Source organism: Salvelinus fontinalis, chromosome 11, assembly GCF_029448725.1.
Source record: "Salvelinus fontinalis isolate EN_2023a chromosome 11, ASM2944872v1, whole genome shotgun sequence".
Classification (NCBI taxonomy): Eukaryota; Metazoa; Chordata; class Actinopteri; order Salmoniformes; family Salmonidae; genus Salvelinus; species Salvelinus fontinalis.
The window spans coordinates 25,220,446-25,244,250 of NC_074675.1; the positions used below are offsets into that span (position 1 = coordinate 25,220,446).

General features: G+C 44.1%; 2 protein-coding genes across 2 annotated transcripts; one reads left to right on the forward strand and one right to left on the reverse strand.

The window, feature by feature from the left end:
- The first annotated feature begins 250 nt into the window (after positions 1-250).
- On the forward strand, positions 251-18,330 carry LOC129865363 (solute carrier family 13 member 4-like). The gene is made up of 15 exons (XM_055938101.1): positions 251-962; positions 4,035-4,163; positions 6,869-7,005; positions 7,214-7,395; positions 7,496-7,550; positions 7,676-7,709; positions 7,801-7,896; positions 8,739-8,923; positions 13,820-13,939; positions 14,064-14,165; positions 14,307-14,408; positions 14,582-14,816; positions 15,553-15,714; positions 16,087-16,224; positions 16,858-18,330. Exons 1-15 carry the CDS (start codon positions 840-842, stop codon positions 16,993-16,995), a joined length of 1,938 nt encoding a protein of 645 aa, XP_055794076.1. The 5' UTR covers positions 251-839; the 3' UTR covers positions 16,996-18,330.
- Positions 18,316-20,155, reverse strand: LOC129865364 (cytochrome c oxidase assembly factor 6 homolog). The gene is made up of 3 exons (XM_055938102.1): positions 19,989-20,155; positions 19,233-19,398; positions 18,316-18,982 (listed from the first exon to the last, which is right to left on the reverse strand). The coding sequence occupies exons 2-3, from the start codon at positions 19,374-19,376 to the stop codon at positions 18,881-18,883; spliced, it is 246 nt and encodes an 81-aa protein (XP_055794077.1). The 5' UTR covers positions 19,377-19,398; positions 19,989-20,155; the 3' UTR covers positions 18,316-18,880.
- Positions 20,156-23,805: the final 3,650 nt, after the last annotated feature.

The following is a 23,805-nucleotide window of genomic DNA, read 5'->3' on the forward strand; positions in this document are numbered from 1 at the left end:
GCCAGTGCAAAATAATTAAGATAAATAAATACTAAAAGAGGTCAATGTAAATAGTGCAGGTAGCAAATGTTATATCATAAGATCAGTTATTGGGATCTGGATTACCAATGGTACATGACCGTAATACACGAAAACGACGCAAGGCCTGCCTCTCTTCTGCACACCACGCAGCAAACTCATGGCAAGTCATTACTAAAAGCTGATTGGTTTAGAGACCAGTGAGGCGGAGTGAAGGACGAGGTTGAGGAAATTAGCATACTTGAGGGTCATAAATGTGACAAGTTATGAAAAGTCATGGTGCTGAGAACCTCTTTATATAGACATTTATTGCACTCCCGGTAGCCTATATACAGTTGTGCCGCCTGGTCTATCTCAAACATCAGCATTTTACCACATTTTATTTAACCTTTATTTCCCATTGGGACCAAGGTTTCCTTTGCAAGGGAACCCTGAAGAAGATACCTTATCTGGTATTCAGATAAGAATAAGTAGGCAGCATTGAAAAAGAAGTCAGGAAACGATTTGTTTCACTTTTAGACCTCCTTGCTGAACTCAGAGGTGGGGGTTGCCTGCAGGTCAAGTACGGCGGTGAGATTGTCCCGAAGAGCAGTTATTTCAGACGGAGGACTGTGCGCTGTAGACTGCAGTGCACAGCCACCAGAACTAAACAAGCAGAACCTGCAAATAGAAACTCCAGTTTTCACTCCAGAAGGAGACATTTAAAGGGATTTTTTTATTTTACTTTCATTAAGACTTCATGTCACGCCAAATAACCAGTTAAAAGGGACCAACAAGCCAGCTTCTCTGCGCTGAGACCGAACCCAGGCGAGCAATCCCCGATGAGGCTGGAGGCCGCCGCAAGGATGGACCTTATCAAGAAGCTATGGAGAGCACGCAAGCTGATCCTGGTGGTGCTGATCCCGCTGTCGCTGCTGCCGCTGCCCCTCATCCACCCCACCAGCGTGAGTACCCGAATTCATCATACCATGTCACTAGCATGACTAATATTGCGCATGGGTAGGCTGTCTGCATTGTTCTTCCGAGTTAGCCTAAAGTATATGAAGCAGAATCAAATTGGGGATGAGAACAGCTGTCAGTGTCTTTATGGTTATATTTAGCCATAATACATAACCACAGTACAAATATTTCGATTTACATCATATTCCAATAATGCTTTGCTAATGGAAACTTGTTTTACGCATTTTGTTATGCACTTGGCGTCTGTGCGTAAAGTGCACCATTCCGCGTGTTTACACTTCACAGTAGGGTGCATTGTTGTACAGCGGTTGGCACCACAGGCGACAGGGAGAAAGGGAATCTGTGCCAAGCTATTAGGTTATATAACTCAGCTCAGCTATGTGGGGAAGGATCTGGTCGTTCTGTTTGCGTAGAACCACCTGCGGTTCCAGAATGCCCTCTCTCACCAATTACAGAATTTCTCAAGTTCAGAGAGGGATAGAACAATGGAGCATGTGGCCAGCTGCAGCTACAGAACCCACCATGCTCTGTTCTCCTGTGTCAGCCTGAGAGAATTGTACTAATGTGCCTCTCTGGGTTCAAACCCACGTTTCTTACTCCGGGACTGTGTTAGCCCACTGAACTAAAAGCCTAATCTTCAGGGTTCTTATTCATTATGATCTAAATCGCTAAACTGACCCTAGATCAGCACTCCTAGTCTGAGACGCTTTAGGGATCCTCCGTATCTCTGATAGCAGGATGAACTCAGCTCCTTGGGGTTTGAGTCAGGAGCCATAATGTCTGTCCAATGAGCAGATTAACTGACCTAACTGTGTTCAGAGATGATCAGTAGAGCTCACACGAGGAAATGCAAACCAGTGTTTCCATTTAATCATCATTGTTTCTCTAGAGGAAGATAAGAGGAATTGGAACTATTGAGTGAATCCATTCTTAAAGTAATCATCTGAGAATCGCATCGTCAACACTGATGAACGGTTATCCAGACTAATTATCTTTATAAAAGCATTTGGCCTTTATGGAGAGATAACATGAATGCCCGAAAGCCAGTTTCTTTCATTGATCACATCACACACTTATTAAGGGTCATGTTGAGTAATGGTCTGAAAGGTGAAGTGACCTTTCCTCCAAATTCTCACTCTAAGAACTCACATGACCATGCTACCTCCAGATGTGGATAGAAACTGTCTGCTGAGTCACCTTTGACCTCTTGACAAGCGCTTGCTCATTGCAGTGAAATATCATACAGTCCATCCATACACATGGTAGATCGGAGAAACAAATTGAGCAATTTACCATTTAGAAACGTATTTCCCTACTACCTAACTGAATGAAACCTGTCAGTAAGTAAGAAATAACCCATGATTGCCTCAATAACCCAGTTCTACGATGAAACTGAAAAAAAGGATGAGATTCTGAGTGAGTTTATTGCTTCATTGAAAGTCCATTCATTCCATGACAGTCCTCTACTGTGTGACAACCTCTGATCAATAATCTCTTAGGATCTCTGATTGTCTCTGTCCCCGGTCTCCTGAATGACAGAGATCTGACTTCACATCCCATATCTGACAAACACTAACTACTGGGAGATAGTCAGATCACGTCAGTTTCCTGGGGCAAAACCTGGGCACGCTTTCCCAATGGCCAAAGTAGATTATTACTGTGTAACAGCCTGTATATTTATCTAGATCACAGAAAGGAGGTGTTGTGTTCCCACCTGTGGTGATGTGGTCAGGACTGGGCATGTTGAGTGGGGCACATGTGGAGAACGTGCCCAGGCAGGTGCTCGTGGCCAGGGTTGGTGGCTTCCACCTCAAAGGCACCATGGAGAGGCAAAATAGTCTCTGTGTGATACACAACAATATTCAACATTGTTTTCAATGGGCGGTTACACTACCAGTGTGTGTGTGTGTGTGCATTGCTGGACAGTCTGACGGTGTGCATGTATGTGTGTGTGTGTATAGCTGATGTATTGCCAGACCCCTCACCTCTCTCTCCAGACAACCTGTACTCCACCAGGAGTTACACGATACACTGGTCAGACAAGTGCCTGACACGCATCACGTGTAGGACATGATTTATGTGAAGGGAGAGTTCTAAGGCTTTCTCACTTACGCAGGATAAGCTACCGCTCGTTTACTGTTTAACGTGACCACCACTGGTGGTCCCGTGGGAGTACTGTACGTTACCCCTCTGCCTAGGCCTGTGGCAACAAAGGATCATTCAATGTGGTGAGATAGATATGCGCAGCTCACTGAAGGAGAAGATCCAAGATATTCATTGATTTGTTTTGACGAGCTCAGTGTCTGAAAAACTTGACAAGGTCGTTCTCTAAAAAAAACTATTCAGTTATTCATCTATTTTGATGAAAAGCTGCCTCAAGTTTCCAAGAAAACAAAAAAGTTAAACAGGTACGTTTAAATGAATGACTTAACAAATCCCATTTTGATTAAACTATTAGATTGGAATTTGGATTGGCTCTTTCACAAACTGAGCACATTCTCCATTGTTTCCATGGCAAATAAATGGTGTTGAAATGTGACTAACGAACACAGTGGGTTTGGTCTCACGGTAACTTTGTAACTGATAGATGCGCACACACACACACACGCCACATGTTAATGTTTTTAAATGTATTTCAATTGTAAAGTCTTTTGTCTGAAAGGTATTTTTCGTTATATGTCGTACCCCAGTAAGACTAGCTGTCCCCATTGGTGTCGGCTAATTGGGATCCTAATAAATAAAATAAAAATTAAAAATCAATCTCTTTCAGGGAACAGTATTATTGCACTCCAATAAACCCTAGTGGAATAAACTCAGACAAATGAACCCTGACAAAACGGGGTGCCTAGCAATGAGTTTGTTTCACCAGAATTTCACAAAGTTTAACATTGACATATACTCAATAATTGATCGTGCTTTCATGATAAGCAACGTTCGAATACGATACCGGCATAAATGTAGAAGGTTTGGACCTTGGCAAGCTGCATTGTTGCATAAATGCCCAATCTCTTGTCTCTTCCCTATGTCTCACCCCCTTGTGTCTCTGTCCCCTGTAGGAGGCCTGTTGTGCGTACGTGTTGATAGTGACAGCAGTGTACTGGGTATCAGAAGCTGTACCCCTTGGAGCTGCTGCCCTCGTACCGGCCTTCCTATACCCACTGTTCGGAGTGCTCAAGTCCAGCGAGGTCAGTAAACTATCACTCACTCTCCTCTCTCTTTCTCCCACTCTCTGCTAAGGGCACTGAGGACCAGGAGCGCGCGCACGCACGCACGCACGCACACACACACACACACACACACAGGACAAAAGTAGAAACACAACATGCAACAATTTAAAATATTTTACTGAGTTACAGTTCATATAAGGAAGTCAGTCAATCAAAATATATTAATTAGGCCCTAATCTATGGATTTTACATGACTTGGTCACAGATACCTTTTAAAAAGAATTATGGCCGTGGATCAGAAAACCAGTCAGTATCTGGTGTGACCACTATTTGCCTCATGCAGCGTGACATCTCCTTTGCATAGAATTGATCACGCTGTTGATTGTGGCCTGTGGAACGCTGTCCCACTCCTCTTCAATGGCTGTGTGAAGTTGCTGTATATTGTCGGGAACTGGAACACACTGTTGTACACATCGATTCAGAGCATCCCAAACACACTCAATGGGTGACATGTCTGGTGAGTGCAGGACATGGAAGAACTGGGACATTTTCAGCTTCCGGGAATTGCGCACAGATCCTTGCAACATGGGGCCGTGCATTATCATGCTGAAACATGAGGTGATGGCGGTAAATGAATGGCATGAACACGGGCCTAAGGATCTCGTCAGAGTATCTTTGTGCATTCAAATTGCCATAGATAAAATGCAATTGTGTTTGTTTCTCCGTAGCTTATGCCTGCCCATACCATAACCCCGCCGCCACCATGGGGCACTCTGTTCACAACATTGACATCAGCAAACCGCTCACCCACACGTCGTCATACACATGGTCTGCGTTGGTGAGGCCGCTTGGACGTACTGACAAATTCTCTCGGTTTATGGTAGAGAAATTAACATTTAATTCTCTGGCAACAGCTCTGGTAGACATTCCTGCAGTCAGCGTGCCAATTGCATGCTCCCTCAAAACTTGAGACATCAGTAGCATTGTTTTGTGTGACAAAACTGCACATTTTAGAGTGGCCTTTTATTGTCCCCAGCACAAGGTGCATCTGTGTAATGATCATGCTGTTTAATCAGCTTCTTAATATGCAACACTTGTCAGGTGGATGGATTATTTTGTCAAAGGAGAAATGCTCACTAACAGGGATGTAAACAAATTAAAAAAAAAAAAAATTCTGGAATATTTTATTTCAGGTCATGAAACACGGGACCAACACTTTACATCTTGCGTTTATATTTCTGTTCAGTGAACAAACAAACAAACGCACATTCAAACCCAAAATATTCCTTTCACATAATTCTTGTTCAACTGTAAATACAGTAATCTGAGCACCTGACTCCCACTACGGCCAAATTAACACTTCTCTTAGTGTGTAAAATCGGATCTCTAAGCATTTACAGTATTTACCATACTCCTAGTGTATGTACAGTAAGCTGCCCTGGATACTTGGGGCCTCTAAGTAGGTATACTATACTAGGCCTCTAAGTAGGTATACTACATACTAACATGTACGCCCCTTTCGGTCGCTCTAAATAACACTGTCAACACTGTTACATATGTGGAGCAGATGCATGTAAAGCGTATGGATGGATGCTTTCTGGGAAGAACCTGCTTTGTAATGCCTCTGTGATGACTGAAAGGGAAGTAGGTTGACCCAATCCCATTAAGAGGAAACAAACAAAAAAACTCAGCATTGTTGTTGACACCTGGTTTACACTCGCTAACAAATGTAGCCTCAGGTGTGAACTAACAACCACAGACGATGACCTTGTACAGCACTTTATAAAGGCTTCATTAAGTCCTACAAGTTACCCTTCGTCTGACCGTTCACCATCCTCCTCTCTTATGTGAAGAGACGGTAATGATGTCACAGACCCATGTTAACATGTGAGTGACTCACTCGTTCTGATAACCTGACATCATTAGATCATCAGTTATCACGAGGTATCTGTTTGATAACGTCTAATACAATACAGGAAGCATGGTAGGCAGATCCTCTCTGGTCGTCTCGAGTGAAGCACTTAGCACTGAGATGATGGCCTCACGTACTCATTTCCTGCTGGACAGGAAGTGGTCTGTCATTAAACCAGCCCCAAGTGGTCCCAATGACCACCATTAATGGTTCCCTCTCCTTGCTATATCAGTGTTACATAAAAAAAGAACCATGTGCGCATGTGATCTGATCGCATGGACAAAACCTGCCAAACCAGGCTTTTAGTGTTATTATAAGCCCTTAAAATCGTGTTTGGTAAATATCCATGTTTTTAATGCAACTCTTTGCTCTGATGACTAAACTTGTGTACTGTACTTAGTGCTGCTCTCTCACACCTCACCAATGGGATCGCTTTACCTCAGTTTTAACCTGGCACAAACAGGAAGGTGTTACGGCGTAAAACCTTCCCCCTGCCCTCTCACATGCCAGGCATCGATTTTTAGGTCCCATTTTTAGTTTGTATGCCTCCAATCGCAAGTGTTTGGAAAGGAGCAACGCTCAGACATGTTGATCCAACTGATCCATCTGAGCCCATCATGGAGTACAAATACATCAAGTCATGCTTTTCGACAAGCATGAACACAGAAGAGGTCAAAGCAAAAAAATATGTCAAAAAATGTTGAGCATTTTGACTAATTCCAGGTGTGTGCGCGTCCTTGTCACATGTAAGGATCGAGTGTATTTGTGTGTATAGAGTGCTATAAATACTGTGTGGTTGTCTCTGGTACAGGTAGCTGCAGAGTACTGTAAGGACACCACTCTGCTGCTGATGGGGGTGATCTGTCTGGCGGCCTCCATAGAGAAATGGAACCTCCACAAACGCATCGCTTTACGCATGGTCATGATTGCTGGAGCCAAGCCTGGCATGTAAGTACGCAGCTACCACAAACGCGCGCACACACAAGCATATATAAATCAAGTGCACACACACACACACACACACACACACACACACACACACACACACACACACACACACACACACACACACACACACACACACACACACACACACACACACACACACACACACACACACACACCCTCAACTTCTCTCTCCTGTGTGTATTCTCAGGTTGGTGCTGGGTTTCATGTGCTGTACGGTCTTCCTGTCCATGTGGCTCAGTAACACCTCCACTACTGCCATGGTGATGCCCATCGCTGAGGCCGTCCTGCAGCAGCTCATCAGCACCGGCGTGGCCGACACCCAGGGAGACTCCGAAACCGTCGAGGCCACCGAGGACGACTGCCTCAGCGGTATGGCTGCCCCCTCACTGCCTGCAGAAAAACATCTCAGTGACATGGTAAATTGTACATGACTGTAATCGTTAAATGGTTTTGTTTTGCTCCGTTGCAGACAGGGAAGAGAATCTGGAACAGAACCAACTCGAGCGTCTGTATCGCAGAGACAGGTAAGACCTGAGGAGCTTTTGAGACAATCACTGAAGAATCACATACAATAAATACAGTCTTGCAGTCCACATCATGAAAACAACTCCAGTGTTATAATTATGAACATGTCGTGTTTTATCCACAGCTGTATGAAGCAGGAGCTCTGCACTCTGACTGAGGTGAGACCTTATAAACCTTTGTAAATCTGTGTAAGAATATCTGTCTTTTTACTTCTACGTTAATTCTCCATTGTGTGTTTTGTTCTCTCAGTTGCCGACTGTGGAGACTAACGGGACTGGTAGAAAGGCCAGTAAAGCCAGTCTGGGCCAGTTGTCCCTAAAGCAGACCAACGGACACCTGCCATCGGTCAGTAGACACTCACTACACACAGGGCCCTTTTTAATAGTTGAAGCTTATTTATTGTTATTTGGAAACGTTTTTATGAGAACTTAGTATCTTTGGGACGTCCCTACCCCATTGAAGTTGACATTTAAAATGGTTACGGTTAAGGTTAGGTAAGGGTTTTGGTTAAGGTTAGGTTTGGGGGTTAGGTTTAGGCGTATGGACGTACCAAGGATCCCTGATAGCAATGACAATGTGTTTGATGCCAGCCATTATTATGAGCCGTCCTCCCCTCAGCAGCATCCACTGATCTACATAGCTATACATATCTATAAGCGACTACCAGTTGTGCACTTATTCTCAGAAAGTCGTTTTTTTGTTTCTTTGGGGATGTCTGTAGACACGGCAGGAGTCGCAGGACCATTTTAAAACTGCCTTTAGACAAACACACTGTCAGCAGCGTCTACAGTTTTGCCTACTTCTCTCGTGAGCCGACTCCGAGCTGCGGCAGTTCGTTTCACGTCTCAGGCCCTCGGTCTGTGCCGCGAGAGGGCGGAGTTAGTCGTTTTGAGGGAGTGGTCAATGTGCTGCTAAAAAAAGGCAAATCCAGGCGGCAAATCCAGAGGACGCATGCGACCATAACTAACAAACCACTGTTCATGATTTCACTCATTCGCAAAGAAGCAGGCTCAATTAAAACTCCGTCAAATCAAGACAATAAGCGTTCTGAGCTTTGACCAACGCTGGGAGCTATATTTAGATGTCGACCCATCATTTATTTTCTTCATTGTGTACAAAACATGTATGTTATATTTTTCCCCCCACAAAACAGTGACTCACTATGCTTGTTCCTCTCTCTGTTCCAGACAGCGATCAGCATCCCAGAGCCCAAGAAGGAGAAGGAGAGCAAAGACTCTCGCTACCCCACCAAGAGAGATCATATGATCTGTAAATGTCTGTCTCTCAGCATCACGTACGCAGCCACCATCGGAGGCCTCATCACCATCACCGGGACCTCCACCAACCTTATCTTCGCCGAACAGTTCAACAAGTAAGCTACATTACCATACACTGCATTGAATGCAGTTCAATAGGTACAATACCATACACTACCCCCCAATGCAATAGGTACAATACCTGGTAAATACCCCATAGCCTTTCAATACACTATCAGCCAAATATCTTTTGTGTAACCGTATTGCCAACCTGGGTTCGAACTAGGGACCCTCTGAACACATCAACAACAGGCACCCACGAAGCATCGCTATCTATCGCTCCACAAAAGCCACAGCCCTCGCAGAGCAAGGGAAACAACTTTCAAAGTCTCCGAGCAAATTACGTCACCGATTGAAACACTACTAGTGTGCCATTTCACACTGGTTACACATGGTCTATTAATATCAACAAAATACAATACCACACATTTCTCACTACTAGATACGAAACCTGACTAATACCCCCATGCCCTGTCAATATCCGCCAAATAACAATCTGTCATTTCTGTCTCAGTGAAACTTAAATGGATAGATAAAGATAGTTGATCAGATGAATGATACCAATTATCCCTCAAATTTTGGTTGGCACTGAGCAAATTTGAGGCCTTGTGAGTGGAATCTTGAACATAGTGCGAATTTTGTGCAACTCTCGGCGCGTGTTTACAATGAATACTGAGGCAGTACCCTTACGGTTTTAGACAGTAGCCAATAGGCTATTGTGGCCACTTGAGCATAATGTAGGCCTACCAACAAATCCCGTAACATGTTCACATGAAAATAGCTTTGGATTTCTATGATATAGCCTACAGTAGCCTATATGTGGTGTTCAATGCAGGCATACATTGCATGACACTTTTAAAAACGTTTTGACATTATGAAGGGCTTGACATTAATTCATGATTTTTTATGTGGTCTGTAACACCATGGGCCAAATAGGTGCCTGTAAATTGCATTGTATTGTGTTGTATGACACAAGAAACCACTTTACAAAATAACATGAATTATTTTTACCATGCAGAGAATGAGACGATGTAGGTTACCTCTGCTATTGTCTTATTTGCATATTCAAACCTACCTCAAAATAATACAACACTGCTCCTTTAATTAAGACATAAGCTTTTTACCTGACTGGCTTTTTAAAGACAGCTTGAAATGTAGCCTACACGTTTTGTGCTCATGTAGGAAGCAGTAACTTCCCATTGCTAACCTTTACTTATCTATAACTGGGCTAATAACTCGCTAAGAATATTAACAAATGTGCACACGCGCGGGCTCTGATCTGAAAAGCGCGAGTGATTCAAAGACCACCTGGTGGGCAACCCCCGCCAGTGGAATTCTACTTTGTTGCGCTCTGGCTCTGCCTACAACAAAATCACAGACTCAATCTTGCAAAGACAGATATGTTTTGGTTTGTTGCATTGAAAAAGGTCTGCTTGTAATGTTGATTCGATCACAGAAAAAACACGTTGATCTATATAGTGCAAACTAATGGGGCGAAATCAGTTTATTTCAATGTGTTGAGTCTCTGCGCGGCATGGCATTTATTCTGCGCGGGCAGTCGTGGAGGAAGGGCTCGCACGCGCGCAGTTTAGAGGGAACATTGAATGATACGATATGTCATGTTTAACTCCGTGACCGAGGTCCAGAGGAAACAAAGGGACAAAGAGGCCTGGGATAGATGGATTGGTGTAAACCCTCTCAACAATCCCACAAAGCGGATTTCCTGGGCACTTTAATAAATCAGCTAGGCTAAGCCAGGGAAAATGGCCTCTTTTCATCTTGAAGTTTGTTGGACAAAGGTACATCTGACTGTGTCTATATCAGACGTCCTTCTCTCCCTTTTTATCCCCCACCTTTCCTCCCCCACAGTGCAACTACAATATGTATCAGTAGTACGTAACTCCTTCGCGTGTAGCTCTGTCAAACTGCGGCTCGGGTTGGTGAAGGACAGCTCTGTGAGTCAGGGGGTTTGCTGGTGCTCCCCAAAAGAGGATGTATTGTCTGAGTAGCTATAACAGGTCCACACTAGTGAAACCAGAACCTTAAACCAAACCCTGTAGGCATTTTTTTATCCTGCTACTGCGGGAACAGAGAGTTCCAACAGTGAGTAACAACACCAGACCAGACCCATCCTCTAAACACTGGTATGCAGGTTTTGTCAAAGCAGTCTGCTAAATGGCATATATTATTGTATTATATTGACAGTTGGAGGTGGTAATACAAATAATGAATGATACTCAATATAATCTGCCTTGCATCTAATAGCAAATTCCAAAAGATTCCCTCAACATCAGTCATTAAAGGGATACTTCTGGATTTTGGCAATGAAGCCCTTTATCCACTTCCCCAGAGTCTGATGAACTCATGGATACCATTTTTTATGTCTGCACACGGAGACATAACATTGATATCTACGAGTTCATCTGATTCAGGGTATGCGCAAGCAGGACCTTGGCCCGTACTTCCACATGGAAAAAGGGAATGAAAGCCCTCAATAACCCTTGACTGCAGACAGTAGGGTGAGGAGGGGTAGGGGGTGTTTTTGCATAGACCCTTCATATTGCTGACTGCGTGGATGGGACAGCAATGCTTCTATTCATTGATTGTTTTAACAGTTGTATCTGTTGGAATTGTCAGAATATCCATGTGTTCAGCCTTTTACCGGGCAGATATCGAACAGCAGAGCAAGTATACGAAGAAGAAGCAGCGAGTCAGCTTGTCTTTCAGCAAAACAGAGATATTACCATATCACTGCCCAGTATTGACAACTACTAGATATCCTTCCACATAGGCCACAGAGGCAGAAAATAGACCTGAACTTATTCATTGTGTGGTCAATGACCTGCAGAGGTCTTACAGACGTCATGTTCTGATCATGATCAAAAGAAAAGGGGTTAATGGTTAGTTTCTGCTGGTTCTAAGGTTGTAGTAGTGGACCCTCCCTGAGTCTGTAATGACTTGTGATACTGAGGGTATCCCTAGTGGGTCTTAACCCAGAAAGAACTACTATCTCTCGTAATTCCATCAGATGCTCCATTGGGTTCTGGGGGAGATGTATGAGATAAGATACTAACGAGCCAGAGCCCCTCCACTTCCCAAAATGTTCTGCTTGAAATCCAAGCCCCCACTTTAAGCACAACCTTCACCCAACCCTGATGCGTCTAAATAACCAGTGCCGGAAAACCAAAGCACCGGAACAACTGTTGCTCTTTAGTCGTCGCATCCATTTAGTCTGTCCACGGGAGATTACCCTGCAACTTGTTGTCCAACACCATAGACATGACACCAAAAGGTCAGATTCTGAGCCTCTTGGTGATTGCTGGTGTTATAAACTCAGCAAAAAAAGGAAACGTCCTCTCACTGTCAACTGCGTTTATTTTCAGCAAACTTAACGTGCGTAAATATTTGTATGAACATAACACGATTCAATATCTGAGACAAAAACTGAACAATTTCCACAGACATGTGACTAACAGAAATTGAATAATGTGTCCCTGAACAAAGGGGGAGGGGGGGGGGGGGGGGGGGGGGCAAAAACAAAAGTAACAGTCAGTATCTGGTGTGGCCAACAGCTGCATTAAGTACTGCAGTGCATCTCCTCCTCTTAGACTGTACCAGATTTGCCAGTTCTTGCTGTGAGATGTTACCCCACTCTTCCACCAAGGCACCTGCAAGTTCCCGGACATTTCTGGGGGGAATGGCCCTAGCCCTCACCCTCCGATCCAACAGGTCCCAGGTGTGCTCAAAGGGATTGAGATCCGGGCTCTTCGCTGGCCATGGCAGAACACTGACATTCCTGTCTTGCAGGAAATCACGCACAGAACAAGCAGTATGTCTGGTAGCATTGTCATGCTGGAGGGTCATGTCAGGATGAGCCTGCAGGAAGGGTACCACATGAGGGAGAAGGATGTCTTCCCTGTAACGCACAGCGTTGAGATTGCCTGTAATGACAACAAGCTCAGTCCGATGATGCTGTGACACACCGTTCCAGACCATGACGGACCCTCCACCTCCAAATCGATCACGCTCCAGAGTACAGGCCTCGGTGTAACGCTTATTCCTTCGTCGATAAACGCGAATCCAACCATCACCCCTGGTGAGACAAAACCGCGACTCGTCAGTGAAGAGCACTTTTTGCCAGGCCTGTCTGGTCCAGCAACGGTGGGTTTGTGCCCATAGGCAACGTTGTTTATATCTGGTGAGGACCTACCTTACAACAGGCCTACAAGCCCTCAGTCCAGCCTCTCTCAGCCTATTGCGGACAGTCTGAGCACTGATAGAGGGATTGTGCGTTCCTGGTGTAACTCGGGCAGTTGTTGTTGCCATCCTGTACCTGTCCAGCAGGTGTGATGTTTGGATATACCGATCCTGTGCAGGTGTTGTTACACGTGGTCTGCCACTGCGAGGACGATCAGCTGTCCATCCTGTCTTCCTGTAGCGCTGTCTTAGGCGTCTCACAGTACGAACATTGCAATTTATTGTCCTGGCCACATCTGCAGTCCTCATGCCTCCTTGCAGCATGCCTAAGGCACGTTCACGCAGATGAGCAGGGACCCTGGGCATCTTTCTTTTGGTGTTTTTCAGAGTCAGTGGAAAGGCCTCTTAAGTGTCCTAAGTTTTCATAACTGTGACCTTAATTGCCTACCGTCCGTAAGCTGTTAGTGTCTTAACGACCGTTCCACAGGTGCATGTTCATTAATTGTTTATGGTTCATTGAACAAGCATGTGAAACAAGGTTTAAACCCTTTACAATGAAGATCTGTGAAGTTATTTGTATTGTTTACGAATTATCTTTGAAAGACAGGGTCCTGAAAAGGGGACGTATCTTCTTATGCTGAGTTTACTATGAGGACAATACCCTTACAGATTGTATGGTACATTTGGTTTAATGTTAACCATTCTCTCTGTATCTCCTCCCATCACTAACCATTCTTTCTCTCTCCCTCTTGCAGTCGCTACCCGGACGCAAAGGTGATCAACTTTGGGACCTGGTTCATCTTCAGTTTCCCCATCGCGATCATCATGCTGCTGCTGACCTGGGTCTGGCTGCACTTCCTCTTCCTCGGCTGCAAGTAAGTACCTTGCACGCATGCATGTGAAATGGAGGATGACACGTACACAGGAACACGCACACACACACACATTGTGCAGGTATCTCTGTGATATTATCCTTACCGTGTGTTGTTGTGTGTCCAGTTTCAGGGAGACATGCTCGTTGAGTAAAAAACGTAAGACAAGGAGAGAGATGCTGTCAGAGAGGAAGATCCACGACGAGTACATAAAGCTTGGGCCCATCAGGTGATTTCTTTTAGACTCGTTTTCCAGTTACAGCTGGGACAAGAGACTAGTTGTATAACCATGTTTGAGGACTAATTGACGGTACAAAAGCTGAAGGAAAACAACAAAACTGACCTGTGCGTTGTTTCCTCTGGGCTGTAGCTACCCAGAGGTGGTGACAGGAGTGTTCTTCGTCCTGATGACTCTGCTGTGGTTCACCAGAGAACCAGGCTTCGTACCCGGGTGGACGTCGCTGTTCGAGAAGTACGTAGCCACCGTTTTGTAGTGCACTATCAAAGGGGGGGAAAAATGGCGCACTAGTCACGGAATAGGGTGCCATTTCAAATGCAGCCTATCTCATTGAGACTACCGTTGAATAATGAAGGTTCGATTAAAAAAATGTTGAATGACTGTTAAATGTTGTTTTGTTCCCGCAGGAAAGGCTACAGGACCGACGCCACTGTCTCTGTGCTACTGGGCTTCCTGCTCTTCCTCATCCCGGCCCGTCGCCCCTTCTCTCGGGCCCCCAGAACCCCCGCAAGGGACGGCTCCGCAGAAAGAGACCCAGACCCCATGGCCCCCATGATCACCTGGAAGGACTTCCAGAATCTCATGCCCTGGGAGATCGTCATCCTTGTGGGAGGGGGCTACGCCTTGGCTGCTGGCTGCAAGGTACCAGGTTATATAGTATACTGTACTACTGTACAAACAACATGTAGGCTACTCACCACAGGGCAGATTGCTTAGGATTAAAACCTTCTCAAACAGCTAATTCATGCTGCAAGGTAACATACTATACCACGGTTTCTATAACTATAGTTCGGAACCCAAAGTGGGCCCTGGGCATGTGAGAGGTGGGTCGCGAGTTATGAGAATACATCTATAATCACACACTTTCTGCCTAATTTGGGTCAATAGAGGACGATTTGGGTCACGGGAGGACGGTCAATGTCTCATTTGGGTCTCGATTTAAAAAAGTTTAAAAGGAGAAGATTCATTTTTTTACAACCAAATCTCTGTGTAAACGGCATGTTCCAGACACATTCTTTTGTTTGCTATTTCACGTTTTTGAGAAACTTACCCCAAACAGCAAATCACTTCCTCATCCTCATTGTGTATTATGGGGGCCCTGGAAAAACATGAACAAAGGCTCCATAAACACCCAAATACGTCCTTTTGTAAACAACAAAGCTCTCAGTATAGTGACGCAGGTCTTTAGCTGTTGTACACATGAAATTGTGTCATTCTGAACTTGATGCCTGCCAATGTGGGTTACAGTATATCTGTTACTGTATGTGCTATGAGGTTGCATCACAATCTATATTACATACATCAATGACAACTCAGCGGGGTGTGTGTCTGATCGTGTGGTGTGTGTGTCTGGTCATGTGTTTGTGTGTGTGTTCAGGTGTCAGGGCTGAGTGTGTGGATCGGCAGACAGCTGGAGCCGATGAGTGGTCTCCCCCCGTGGATGGTCACGCTGCTGGCCTGCCTGCTCGTCTCCGCGGTTACAGAGTTCGCCAGCAACCCCGCCACTCTCACCGTGTTCCTACCTATCCTCTCTGCTCTGGTAAGAATAACTGTCATTCTCTGTCGGTCTTCTCTACCTATCCTCTCCATCGTCTCTGGTAAGAAGCACACTGTGTTTATGCACTCGGCTCTAGAGAGAACCACAGTCGTAGTCTATTCTCTCTTCCCTGACTATCCCCTCTAACCCTGAGAGCCCGTGAAGAAGAACCCCTAAGCCCCATCCTTCAATTTCTCAGCTCGATTCTCAAGTGTCCTCGAATAGCCTATACACTTCTACACTCTTCTCACAACATCAACACAGCCATCTGCTCACCCTCCTCTCTCGGTGCCACTGTCAATATTGTGGAACACACCCTGTTCCTTTGCGTGACACGCAGTTATGCGACCTCTGACCTCTGTCTCCCTCTCTCAGTCGGAGACCCTGCAGATCAACCCCCTCCACACACTCATCCCCGCCACCATGTGTGTGTCATTTGGAGTCATGCTGCCCGTCGGGAACCCCCCCAACGCCATAGTGTTCAGTTACGGACATGTGCAGATCAGCGACATGGTGAGACACAAACACATAAGCACAAACCCCACTGGGACGGGACAGCACAGTGCCAAGCAGAATCAAAGGCTGTTGTTGCAATTCTGACATTTTTATGTAACAGTCGTATTATACAAGATTACAAGAGATTTATTTAATAGTCGTAATACCTTTTAATGAGCAGCAATCTATCACTATAACTAGAGCCCAGAGTTTTGCGCAATCATTTGACATGCCTGGGGTTTGAACCGTCTATTTAAAGCTTTTCATCAAACTGACCCCCTTTCCTTATGATGTTAGATGGTCCAGCACCATCTCCAGACAATATTGCTTTCATTGTTGATGTAATCCTCATTTCTGGATAAATGATAAATAAAGTTAAGTTGTATTGTCACACGCTCAAGTACATTGAAATTCTTAACTTGCAAGTTCTACTCAACAGTGCCATAGTCAATATCAAACTAGTATAACTAATAAAAAAAATAAAAAAATGTTTTTAAAAACATGAGAAATAAGAGAACTTGCTATGTCAAATGATTGTACAAATACAGGGCCCTCAATAGAACATCTAGGCTTAGGTACATACTGGAGCTCTTCAATAATATGAGAGAGAACAAGTACATATGTCTTACCCTGTGTTGTTGTCTGTCTCAGGTGAAGGCAGGATTTGGGGTGAATCTGATTGGTGTTCTAGTGGTGATGCTGGCCATAATGACCTGGGGCGTGCCCCTCTTCAACCTGACTGAGTTCCCAGACTGGGCCATCGCCAGGAACGTCACTGGCAGCTTATAACCACGCGGGGGAGCGAGAGAGAGTGCAGACAGTCACAGAGAGAGAAGAGGGGGGGCAGAAAGAAGAATGCAGAAGACGTCTCAAAACAGACCCACTCGCCGTCTCTTTTACTGTAAATGCCAAATTGAAAGGGACTGAGGCTTATTCCTTCAACCTGGCTGGTAACGTCTGAGAATCGGACAGGTTGGGGAAGACTGAGTGGAAGGAAAGAAGCACCACAAAGGAGGAGACGCAGAGGCTGCATTTTCATATGCGGCCCAATTCGGACTTTTTTTTTTTTTGCCACTAATTGGTATTTTGACCAATCAGATAAGATATTTTGCCAATAATTGCACAACATATCGGAATTGGGCTGCCTGTCTAAACGCAGCCAAAGTAGCCTATATGAGGTGCATGGAATAGACTCTGTGACTCAAGTCAACTGACTCAAGTCAACAGATCATATTGCCTTTTACTCCATATTACTGTATGTTGCTGTAAATGTTACTTTTATATTGCTTTCTAATCTCTCCATCCCATAGCCCACAACAAACAAAAAAACGTTGATTCACAGATGGGTTTACACATTATGACTACGAGCCACAGCATACTGTATGTCACACATAATATTCCTATAGGTTGCGGTAACACAACCACATAAACAGTATTTCTATGCATACGACACTTTGCTAATTAGAATTATACTCTATATTTACAGTAGTATAGTCTTCATGGTGTTACATACTTGGTCCCTACTGTCAGTGTGCTGAAATTCCCTATATAGTGCACTACTATTGACCAGAGCCATAGAGAATCGGGTGTCAGGACAGACACAATAGAGACCCGAGAGAAAACTGCAGCGTAGAGAGCCTCTCCAATCAACAGCCAAATCACGAGAGCCGCCTGTCCCTATGACGACAGAGCAAAGTGTACATTCTATCGTAGACCATGTGACTTGTATGAAATGCTTTATATATTTTTTGGAACCAATTGAAAATGTCATCGTGTGCCTTTTTGTACTTTATTCACTGTCGTCGTGAGAATGTAGGCCGATACAGAATGTATGCACGTTAAGCAATCTAAATCCCACACCTCTGTTTATAATTGATTCGATGTTGCACAAGTTTTCATACTTTTGATGTGGTTTTAGAAGACAGACATAGAACCTTTGTAAATACATGCCAACTTGTAATGTAGAAAGAAATGTGCCTTGTAGTGTCACACCAATCCAATGAACTGTAACATTCCTGAATAACTTTAATGTAGTTGTTTCCACTCATATTCAACTCACCTCACAGAATAGGCCTAGATTCATGGAAATGAAACACAATTGTTATAAAATAATATTGAACCATTGACTCGTCTTTATTAATCACAACAAATCACACGCACACAACATGTCACTGTCTATTCATAAATAAGGAACAATATCTTAATCTATCTTTAACAATACGCATAAATAAGAAACGATTGTGGTCAGACTACCAGTCACGGAGCAGTTGATTTGTGTCACACCACATACAACCACTTGACGTTGTATTGAGAGAGCAGAGAGGGATCCAGAGGAAGCCTGCAGAACCATGTCGGTGACCGTGAGGGGTGCACTTTCCACCGCGGTTACGTCACCACACACCTGTCCCATGTGTGACGTAGGTACGGTCACTCGTCTGAGGCAAGGAGTGAACGAGACGAGTGCACACTCGCGGAGAAGCTTGAGAATCTGACTGCGGCCCGTAGTTGACATCTACACAGTGTCCAGGTGTTAGGTCACTGAAATCCAGCATCTGTCGTCACTGAGAGGCATCGCAGGATTGTGCTCTAGTGACCAGTGACAGTCCACTGCTGTCCATCAACCAGGAGGCCCTAGGAAGCCCTCCTCTCAAGTCTTCTGACCAGTGGCTACTGGCTAGGACCGTGACTCTTTAGGCCCGTCAGCAAGCTCAAAGCCCTCCGTCTGCATCTTGTCCTTGTACTTCAAAAAGTCTCTCCTCTTGGTGAAGTGTTTCACCTGTCAGGATCAATGTGAGATAGGATGTATTTGAGCAGGACCAGGGTTGTTGACCACACTGAGTTTACTACTGTAGCTACATCAAAGCCAGAAATGAGGGAATTAGACCACCACGAATAGAAGCAGGGCTTTATATACAAACATTCTAGATCTAGCCTCTCTCTCTGGCTACCTCTATGATAGACTGTCATTTTCAATAGAATAACAAATAGGTTATAAGCTAGACTTGAGACCAGACAGGGAGACTCACCCACTGAGCAGGACAGCTCGCCTCAAACTCTTTCTGGAACTTGTCACAGGAGGAGGCATTGTCCTGGTTATCATCAAGGCACTTCCACAGCTCGTCCCTCGCGCCCCAGCATGCTTTTCTCTGGTTCGAGTTAGGGGCTGACATCACTGGGCTTGGGAAAAACTTACTAAAACAACGAAAGGAAAAACGGTTCAGTCAACTACATGGCACAATCTGCAACTTCAACAGCCTGCCCTTGCCTCTTTGTTTGGTAAGGTCAGAGATGGGGCTGGTTGACTGGTTTTCTGATCCACTTCCTTTTCCTGTTGGTCACAGGTATCTGTGACCAACAGACGCATATCTGTATTCCTAGTCATGTGAAATCCTTAGATTACAGTCTAATGTATTCATTTCAATTGACTGATTTCCTTATATGAACTGTAACTCAGTAAAATCTTTGAAATTGTTGCATGTTGCGTTTATTTTTGTTCAGACTACAAGCTGGCGAGCTCTATTATAATCAGTGATGCGAAAACCAACGCACACATATCCCTCTTATCCTGCCGCCCTCATATCCTACAGCCTCTGACAGAGGTAAGAAGAGACTATGAAGGCTTTCAGCTAGTTGATTTACAAGTTTTATTCGTCGAGAATCAAGCTCCAACCTTAGATTGTGCCTTGTTAGCTAGCTATCTAATCTGTTTCCAAACCCAAGCAAAACTGTTATCAAATAAGCTAGCTAGCTAATGCTACCACGTTATAATCTTGACAACTCACCATTAATGTTTATATCACTACTCCGGTATGAATGGTTTGATCAATAATGCCAAAAGAGCATTTAAAGGATGTAATTTTAGTTCTGTAACATGTTTCCCGAGTGCATTCAAGGACAGCTGCTTATGGAGTAAGGACTTCCGTCGCACCTCAGCGATGCAAGAGTTCATTTCTCCCCCATAGAGAATGATAGAGGCCTCTGGTAGCCAAAAGGTCATTTTAGCGCAGCGTTTCGAAACCCAGAGGCGCAACATCTCGAGACTTTCGGGAACGGTCGCGAAACAGACAGGTTTGAGAAGTCAATGAGAGATTTTTTTTATTATTTGTTAATTGTCTCGAAAACTAAAGGCACAACCTAGATTCCAGCGCATGTCTTAAGTAGTTGAACATGTTATTACTCCAACCTCATGATCCCTATTAAATACAAAGTGACGAACTGACACGTTTTCATTTCCATCAAATACAACTATATAACGAAGGAGTGGCTTTGATTTGACCGCCTGCACATGCGCAGTTTGGCAGTCAGACCCCAATGACGTGTTTCTACGCATGAGCTTAGCTATTTAGTGTCGGCATGACACCGCCTACTACAAGTATGATCTGGGATTTCTATTGGAGAAGCAGTTTTAGCCTATCTTCATATTGTACTGTCTTTGATATTAGCATGGGCAGCATCATTGAGGGCTTCCACCATTTTAATGTAGTCAACTGAGTGGGACAGCAAAACTTTAAACTTAATTGGCTGATCCTTCCTGGTGACGTTGTTGCAGTCATGTTGTACTTTTGGATAAACACCGAAAATAAGGTCTGTGGTAAACAAAGGCTTAGGAAATCTTATACTTTTTGTTCTATGAGCAAAATGTACAACGTCAGCTAACGTCACCTTTTGTGAATTTTGAAGCATTTATGTAATTTTTCAAAAAGCACAAAGGCTTCTAAATTCATAAAGGTCATGTTAAGTGACTAATATTATCTCATAGACCAAAACGTATAAGATCTCTTAAGCCTGTGTTAACCTCGGACCTTATTTCCAAACCCCTATTCTTTCCCCATAGGAATGGCTGAACGTACCAGAGGTAACTCATTTCCAGTTTTTAGGAAATGTTTTTTAGGACTACAACAGGGTTTCCCAAACTCGGTCCTCAGAACCCCAAGAGGTTCATCTTTTGGTTTTTGCCCTAGTACTACACAGCTGATTCAAATAATAACTAATCATCAAGCTTTGATCATTTGAATCAGCTGTGCAGTGTTAGGGAAAAGTCCAGAGAGTTTGGGAAACGCTGAACTACAAGCTGGCGTGTTCTATAAAGGCACAGATTCAAAGATAAGTCCTCTATCTATCTCTATGTTTTTCCACTCATTTTGGGGGAGTGTATTGAGATGCCGCTAGGTGGCACACTTCACACAGTAATCTCATATTTTCACAGAAACAGGTCTAAGAAAGACAAAATGTAAGTTTCTCATGTGATACAACAAGCAAGGAGGGAGACACTTTTAAAAGTCTTGTTCAACTTCCCTCTGCATTTCGGTACAACTGTGGCAAAGCAATTTACTTTTTGTCCTGAATATAAAGCGTTATGTTTGGGGCAAATGCAAATCACAACACAACTGAGTACCACTCTCCATATTCAAGCATAGTGGTGGCTGTGTCATGTTATGGGTATGCTTGTCATCGTTAAGGACTGGGGAGCTTTTCAGAATAAAAAATAAGCTGGTATGGAGCTAAGCATCGGCAAAATCCTAGAGGATAACTTGGTTCAGTCTGCTTTCCACCAGACACTGGGAGATTAATTAACCTTTCAGCAGGACAATAACCTAAAACACAAGGCCAAATCTACAATGGCGTTGTTTACCAAGAAGAAAGTAAATGTTCCTGAGTGGCCAAGTTACAGTTTTGACTTAAATCTGCTTGAAAATCTATGGCAAGACGTGAAAATGATTGTCTAGCAATGATCAACAACCAATTTCACAGAGCTTGAAGAATTCTGAAAAGAATAATGGGAAAATGTTGCACAATCCAGGTGTGGAAAGCTCTTAGAGGCTTACCCAGAAAGACTCACAGCTGTAATTGCTAACATGTATTGACTCAAGGGGTTAAATACTTATCTAATCAAGAAATATTCATGTTTAATTATTTTTTATTTTTTGGAAATGTTAGAGTTTTTCTTCCTCTTTTACATTACGGAGTAATTTGTTAAGATCGTTGACAACATTTGGAAAAAATCAAGGGGTGTGAATATTTTCTATAGGCACTGCACTCTTAAATCTCTACCTGGTACAGCCAGAGGACTGGCCATGCCTCGGTGCCTGATTCCTCTCTAGGTTTCTTCCTACGTTCCTGCCCTCTACTGAGTATTTCCACTGTGCTTCTACCACTGCATTGCTTGCTAATTTGGGGTTTTAGGCTGGGTATCTGCTGATATAAAAAGGGCTTTATAAAAATGCATTTGATTGATTGATTCTGTGCCTAAAGTTAGATTGGCCATCCAGGTTCGACAGTATTGTCAAATAAAAGACAACATTGGGGGCTACTGCAGGTCATATGCAAAACAATTAATTTGGGGCAAAGTGCAGTTGGTCAGTCTTTCATGGATGTGAACTGACAGAATAAAGGATGGGGGGAGGAGGGAGGAGGTACACGGGTGCTTTTACGGAACACTGCCCCTGCTCTGAGAGTGGATATAATAGGCCTGCCTGGTGCCTTCTTTCCATGGAGCCTAGCAACAATCCATTTCAGAATGTCAGACTGAGGAAGGCTGCAAACCCACACACTGAAGTAAAATATTATTACACAAATATTCTCAAAACACGTTAGAGACCACAATGTGATGGCAGAATCACCCAGCAGCAAAACATCTCATTCCTGCAGAACATTTATTCTGCAGCTCCTGCTTTGTTGTCGGTTCTGCCTTCTCTCTGGAGAAGTAACAGTAAGAACTGTAAACATCCAAGGAATAAGGCATGCGAAATGGCAAGCAGGGCCAAATGGCACTTGGATTCCCAGCCGTCTTCTCTCGCTCTCTCTCTCTCAACACATACACTCTCTCTGACCGTTGCTGTAAGAGCTTCGTGTTAGTTAGTAGCTCGACCCCTTGCGTGCAGCTCTTAGCCAGGGCATACGAGATACTCAGAGGGCTATTGTGGAGAGGAATGTCATTGAATCGGAGGCTCACTGTGAGTTCCCAGGAAGTCCTTTGTGAGATGTGACACCTGAAGAAAAAAGGAGAGCTGCTTTAAAAAAGAGAATCGCTGAATACTACATGATGCAATTAAAAATACACGGCGCTAGAGCAGAATGGCTTTAATGTCTTAGGAATTAAGAAGATTTAAGATTGTAGAAAGGCTATGCATTCCTCCTCATTACAATATATCTTCATGTCAAAGTTCCGGCTTTACGTGTCGGTCTGGCTCTTCAGGAAATTCTTGAGGAATATTGCAGTGATTTTGCCTATTCTCCAGCTGTGTGAGGGTCATACTGGTTTGACATGGCCTTACCCTTACCCCCTTAGCCCGTTGCTAGGAAACCCTGGACCTCCTGCTGACTGGCTATTGGCTTTCATACAGCATTAGGACTTAGCCTATACTAGAGTAAGACCATATGCATATCACTGAACATGTAAAGCTGAAAGGTTCACGTTTTTACCAGGCTCTTGCTCACCAACAGAGCAGGGAAATATGATTGATAGCTCATCATATGAGAGGCCTCTGCATCTCCTCCTGCTTCTTGATAAAGAACACAGCAGGCTTGGCTCCTCTCTCAGTTATATGTGAAAATGTGTGTATGCATACGTGCCTGTGTGTGTGTGTTCTTTATGTGTTA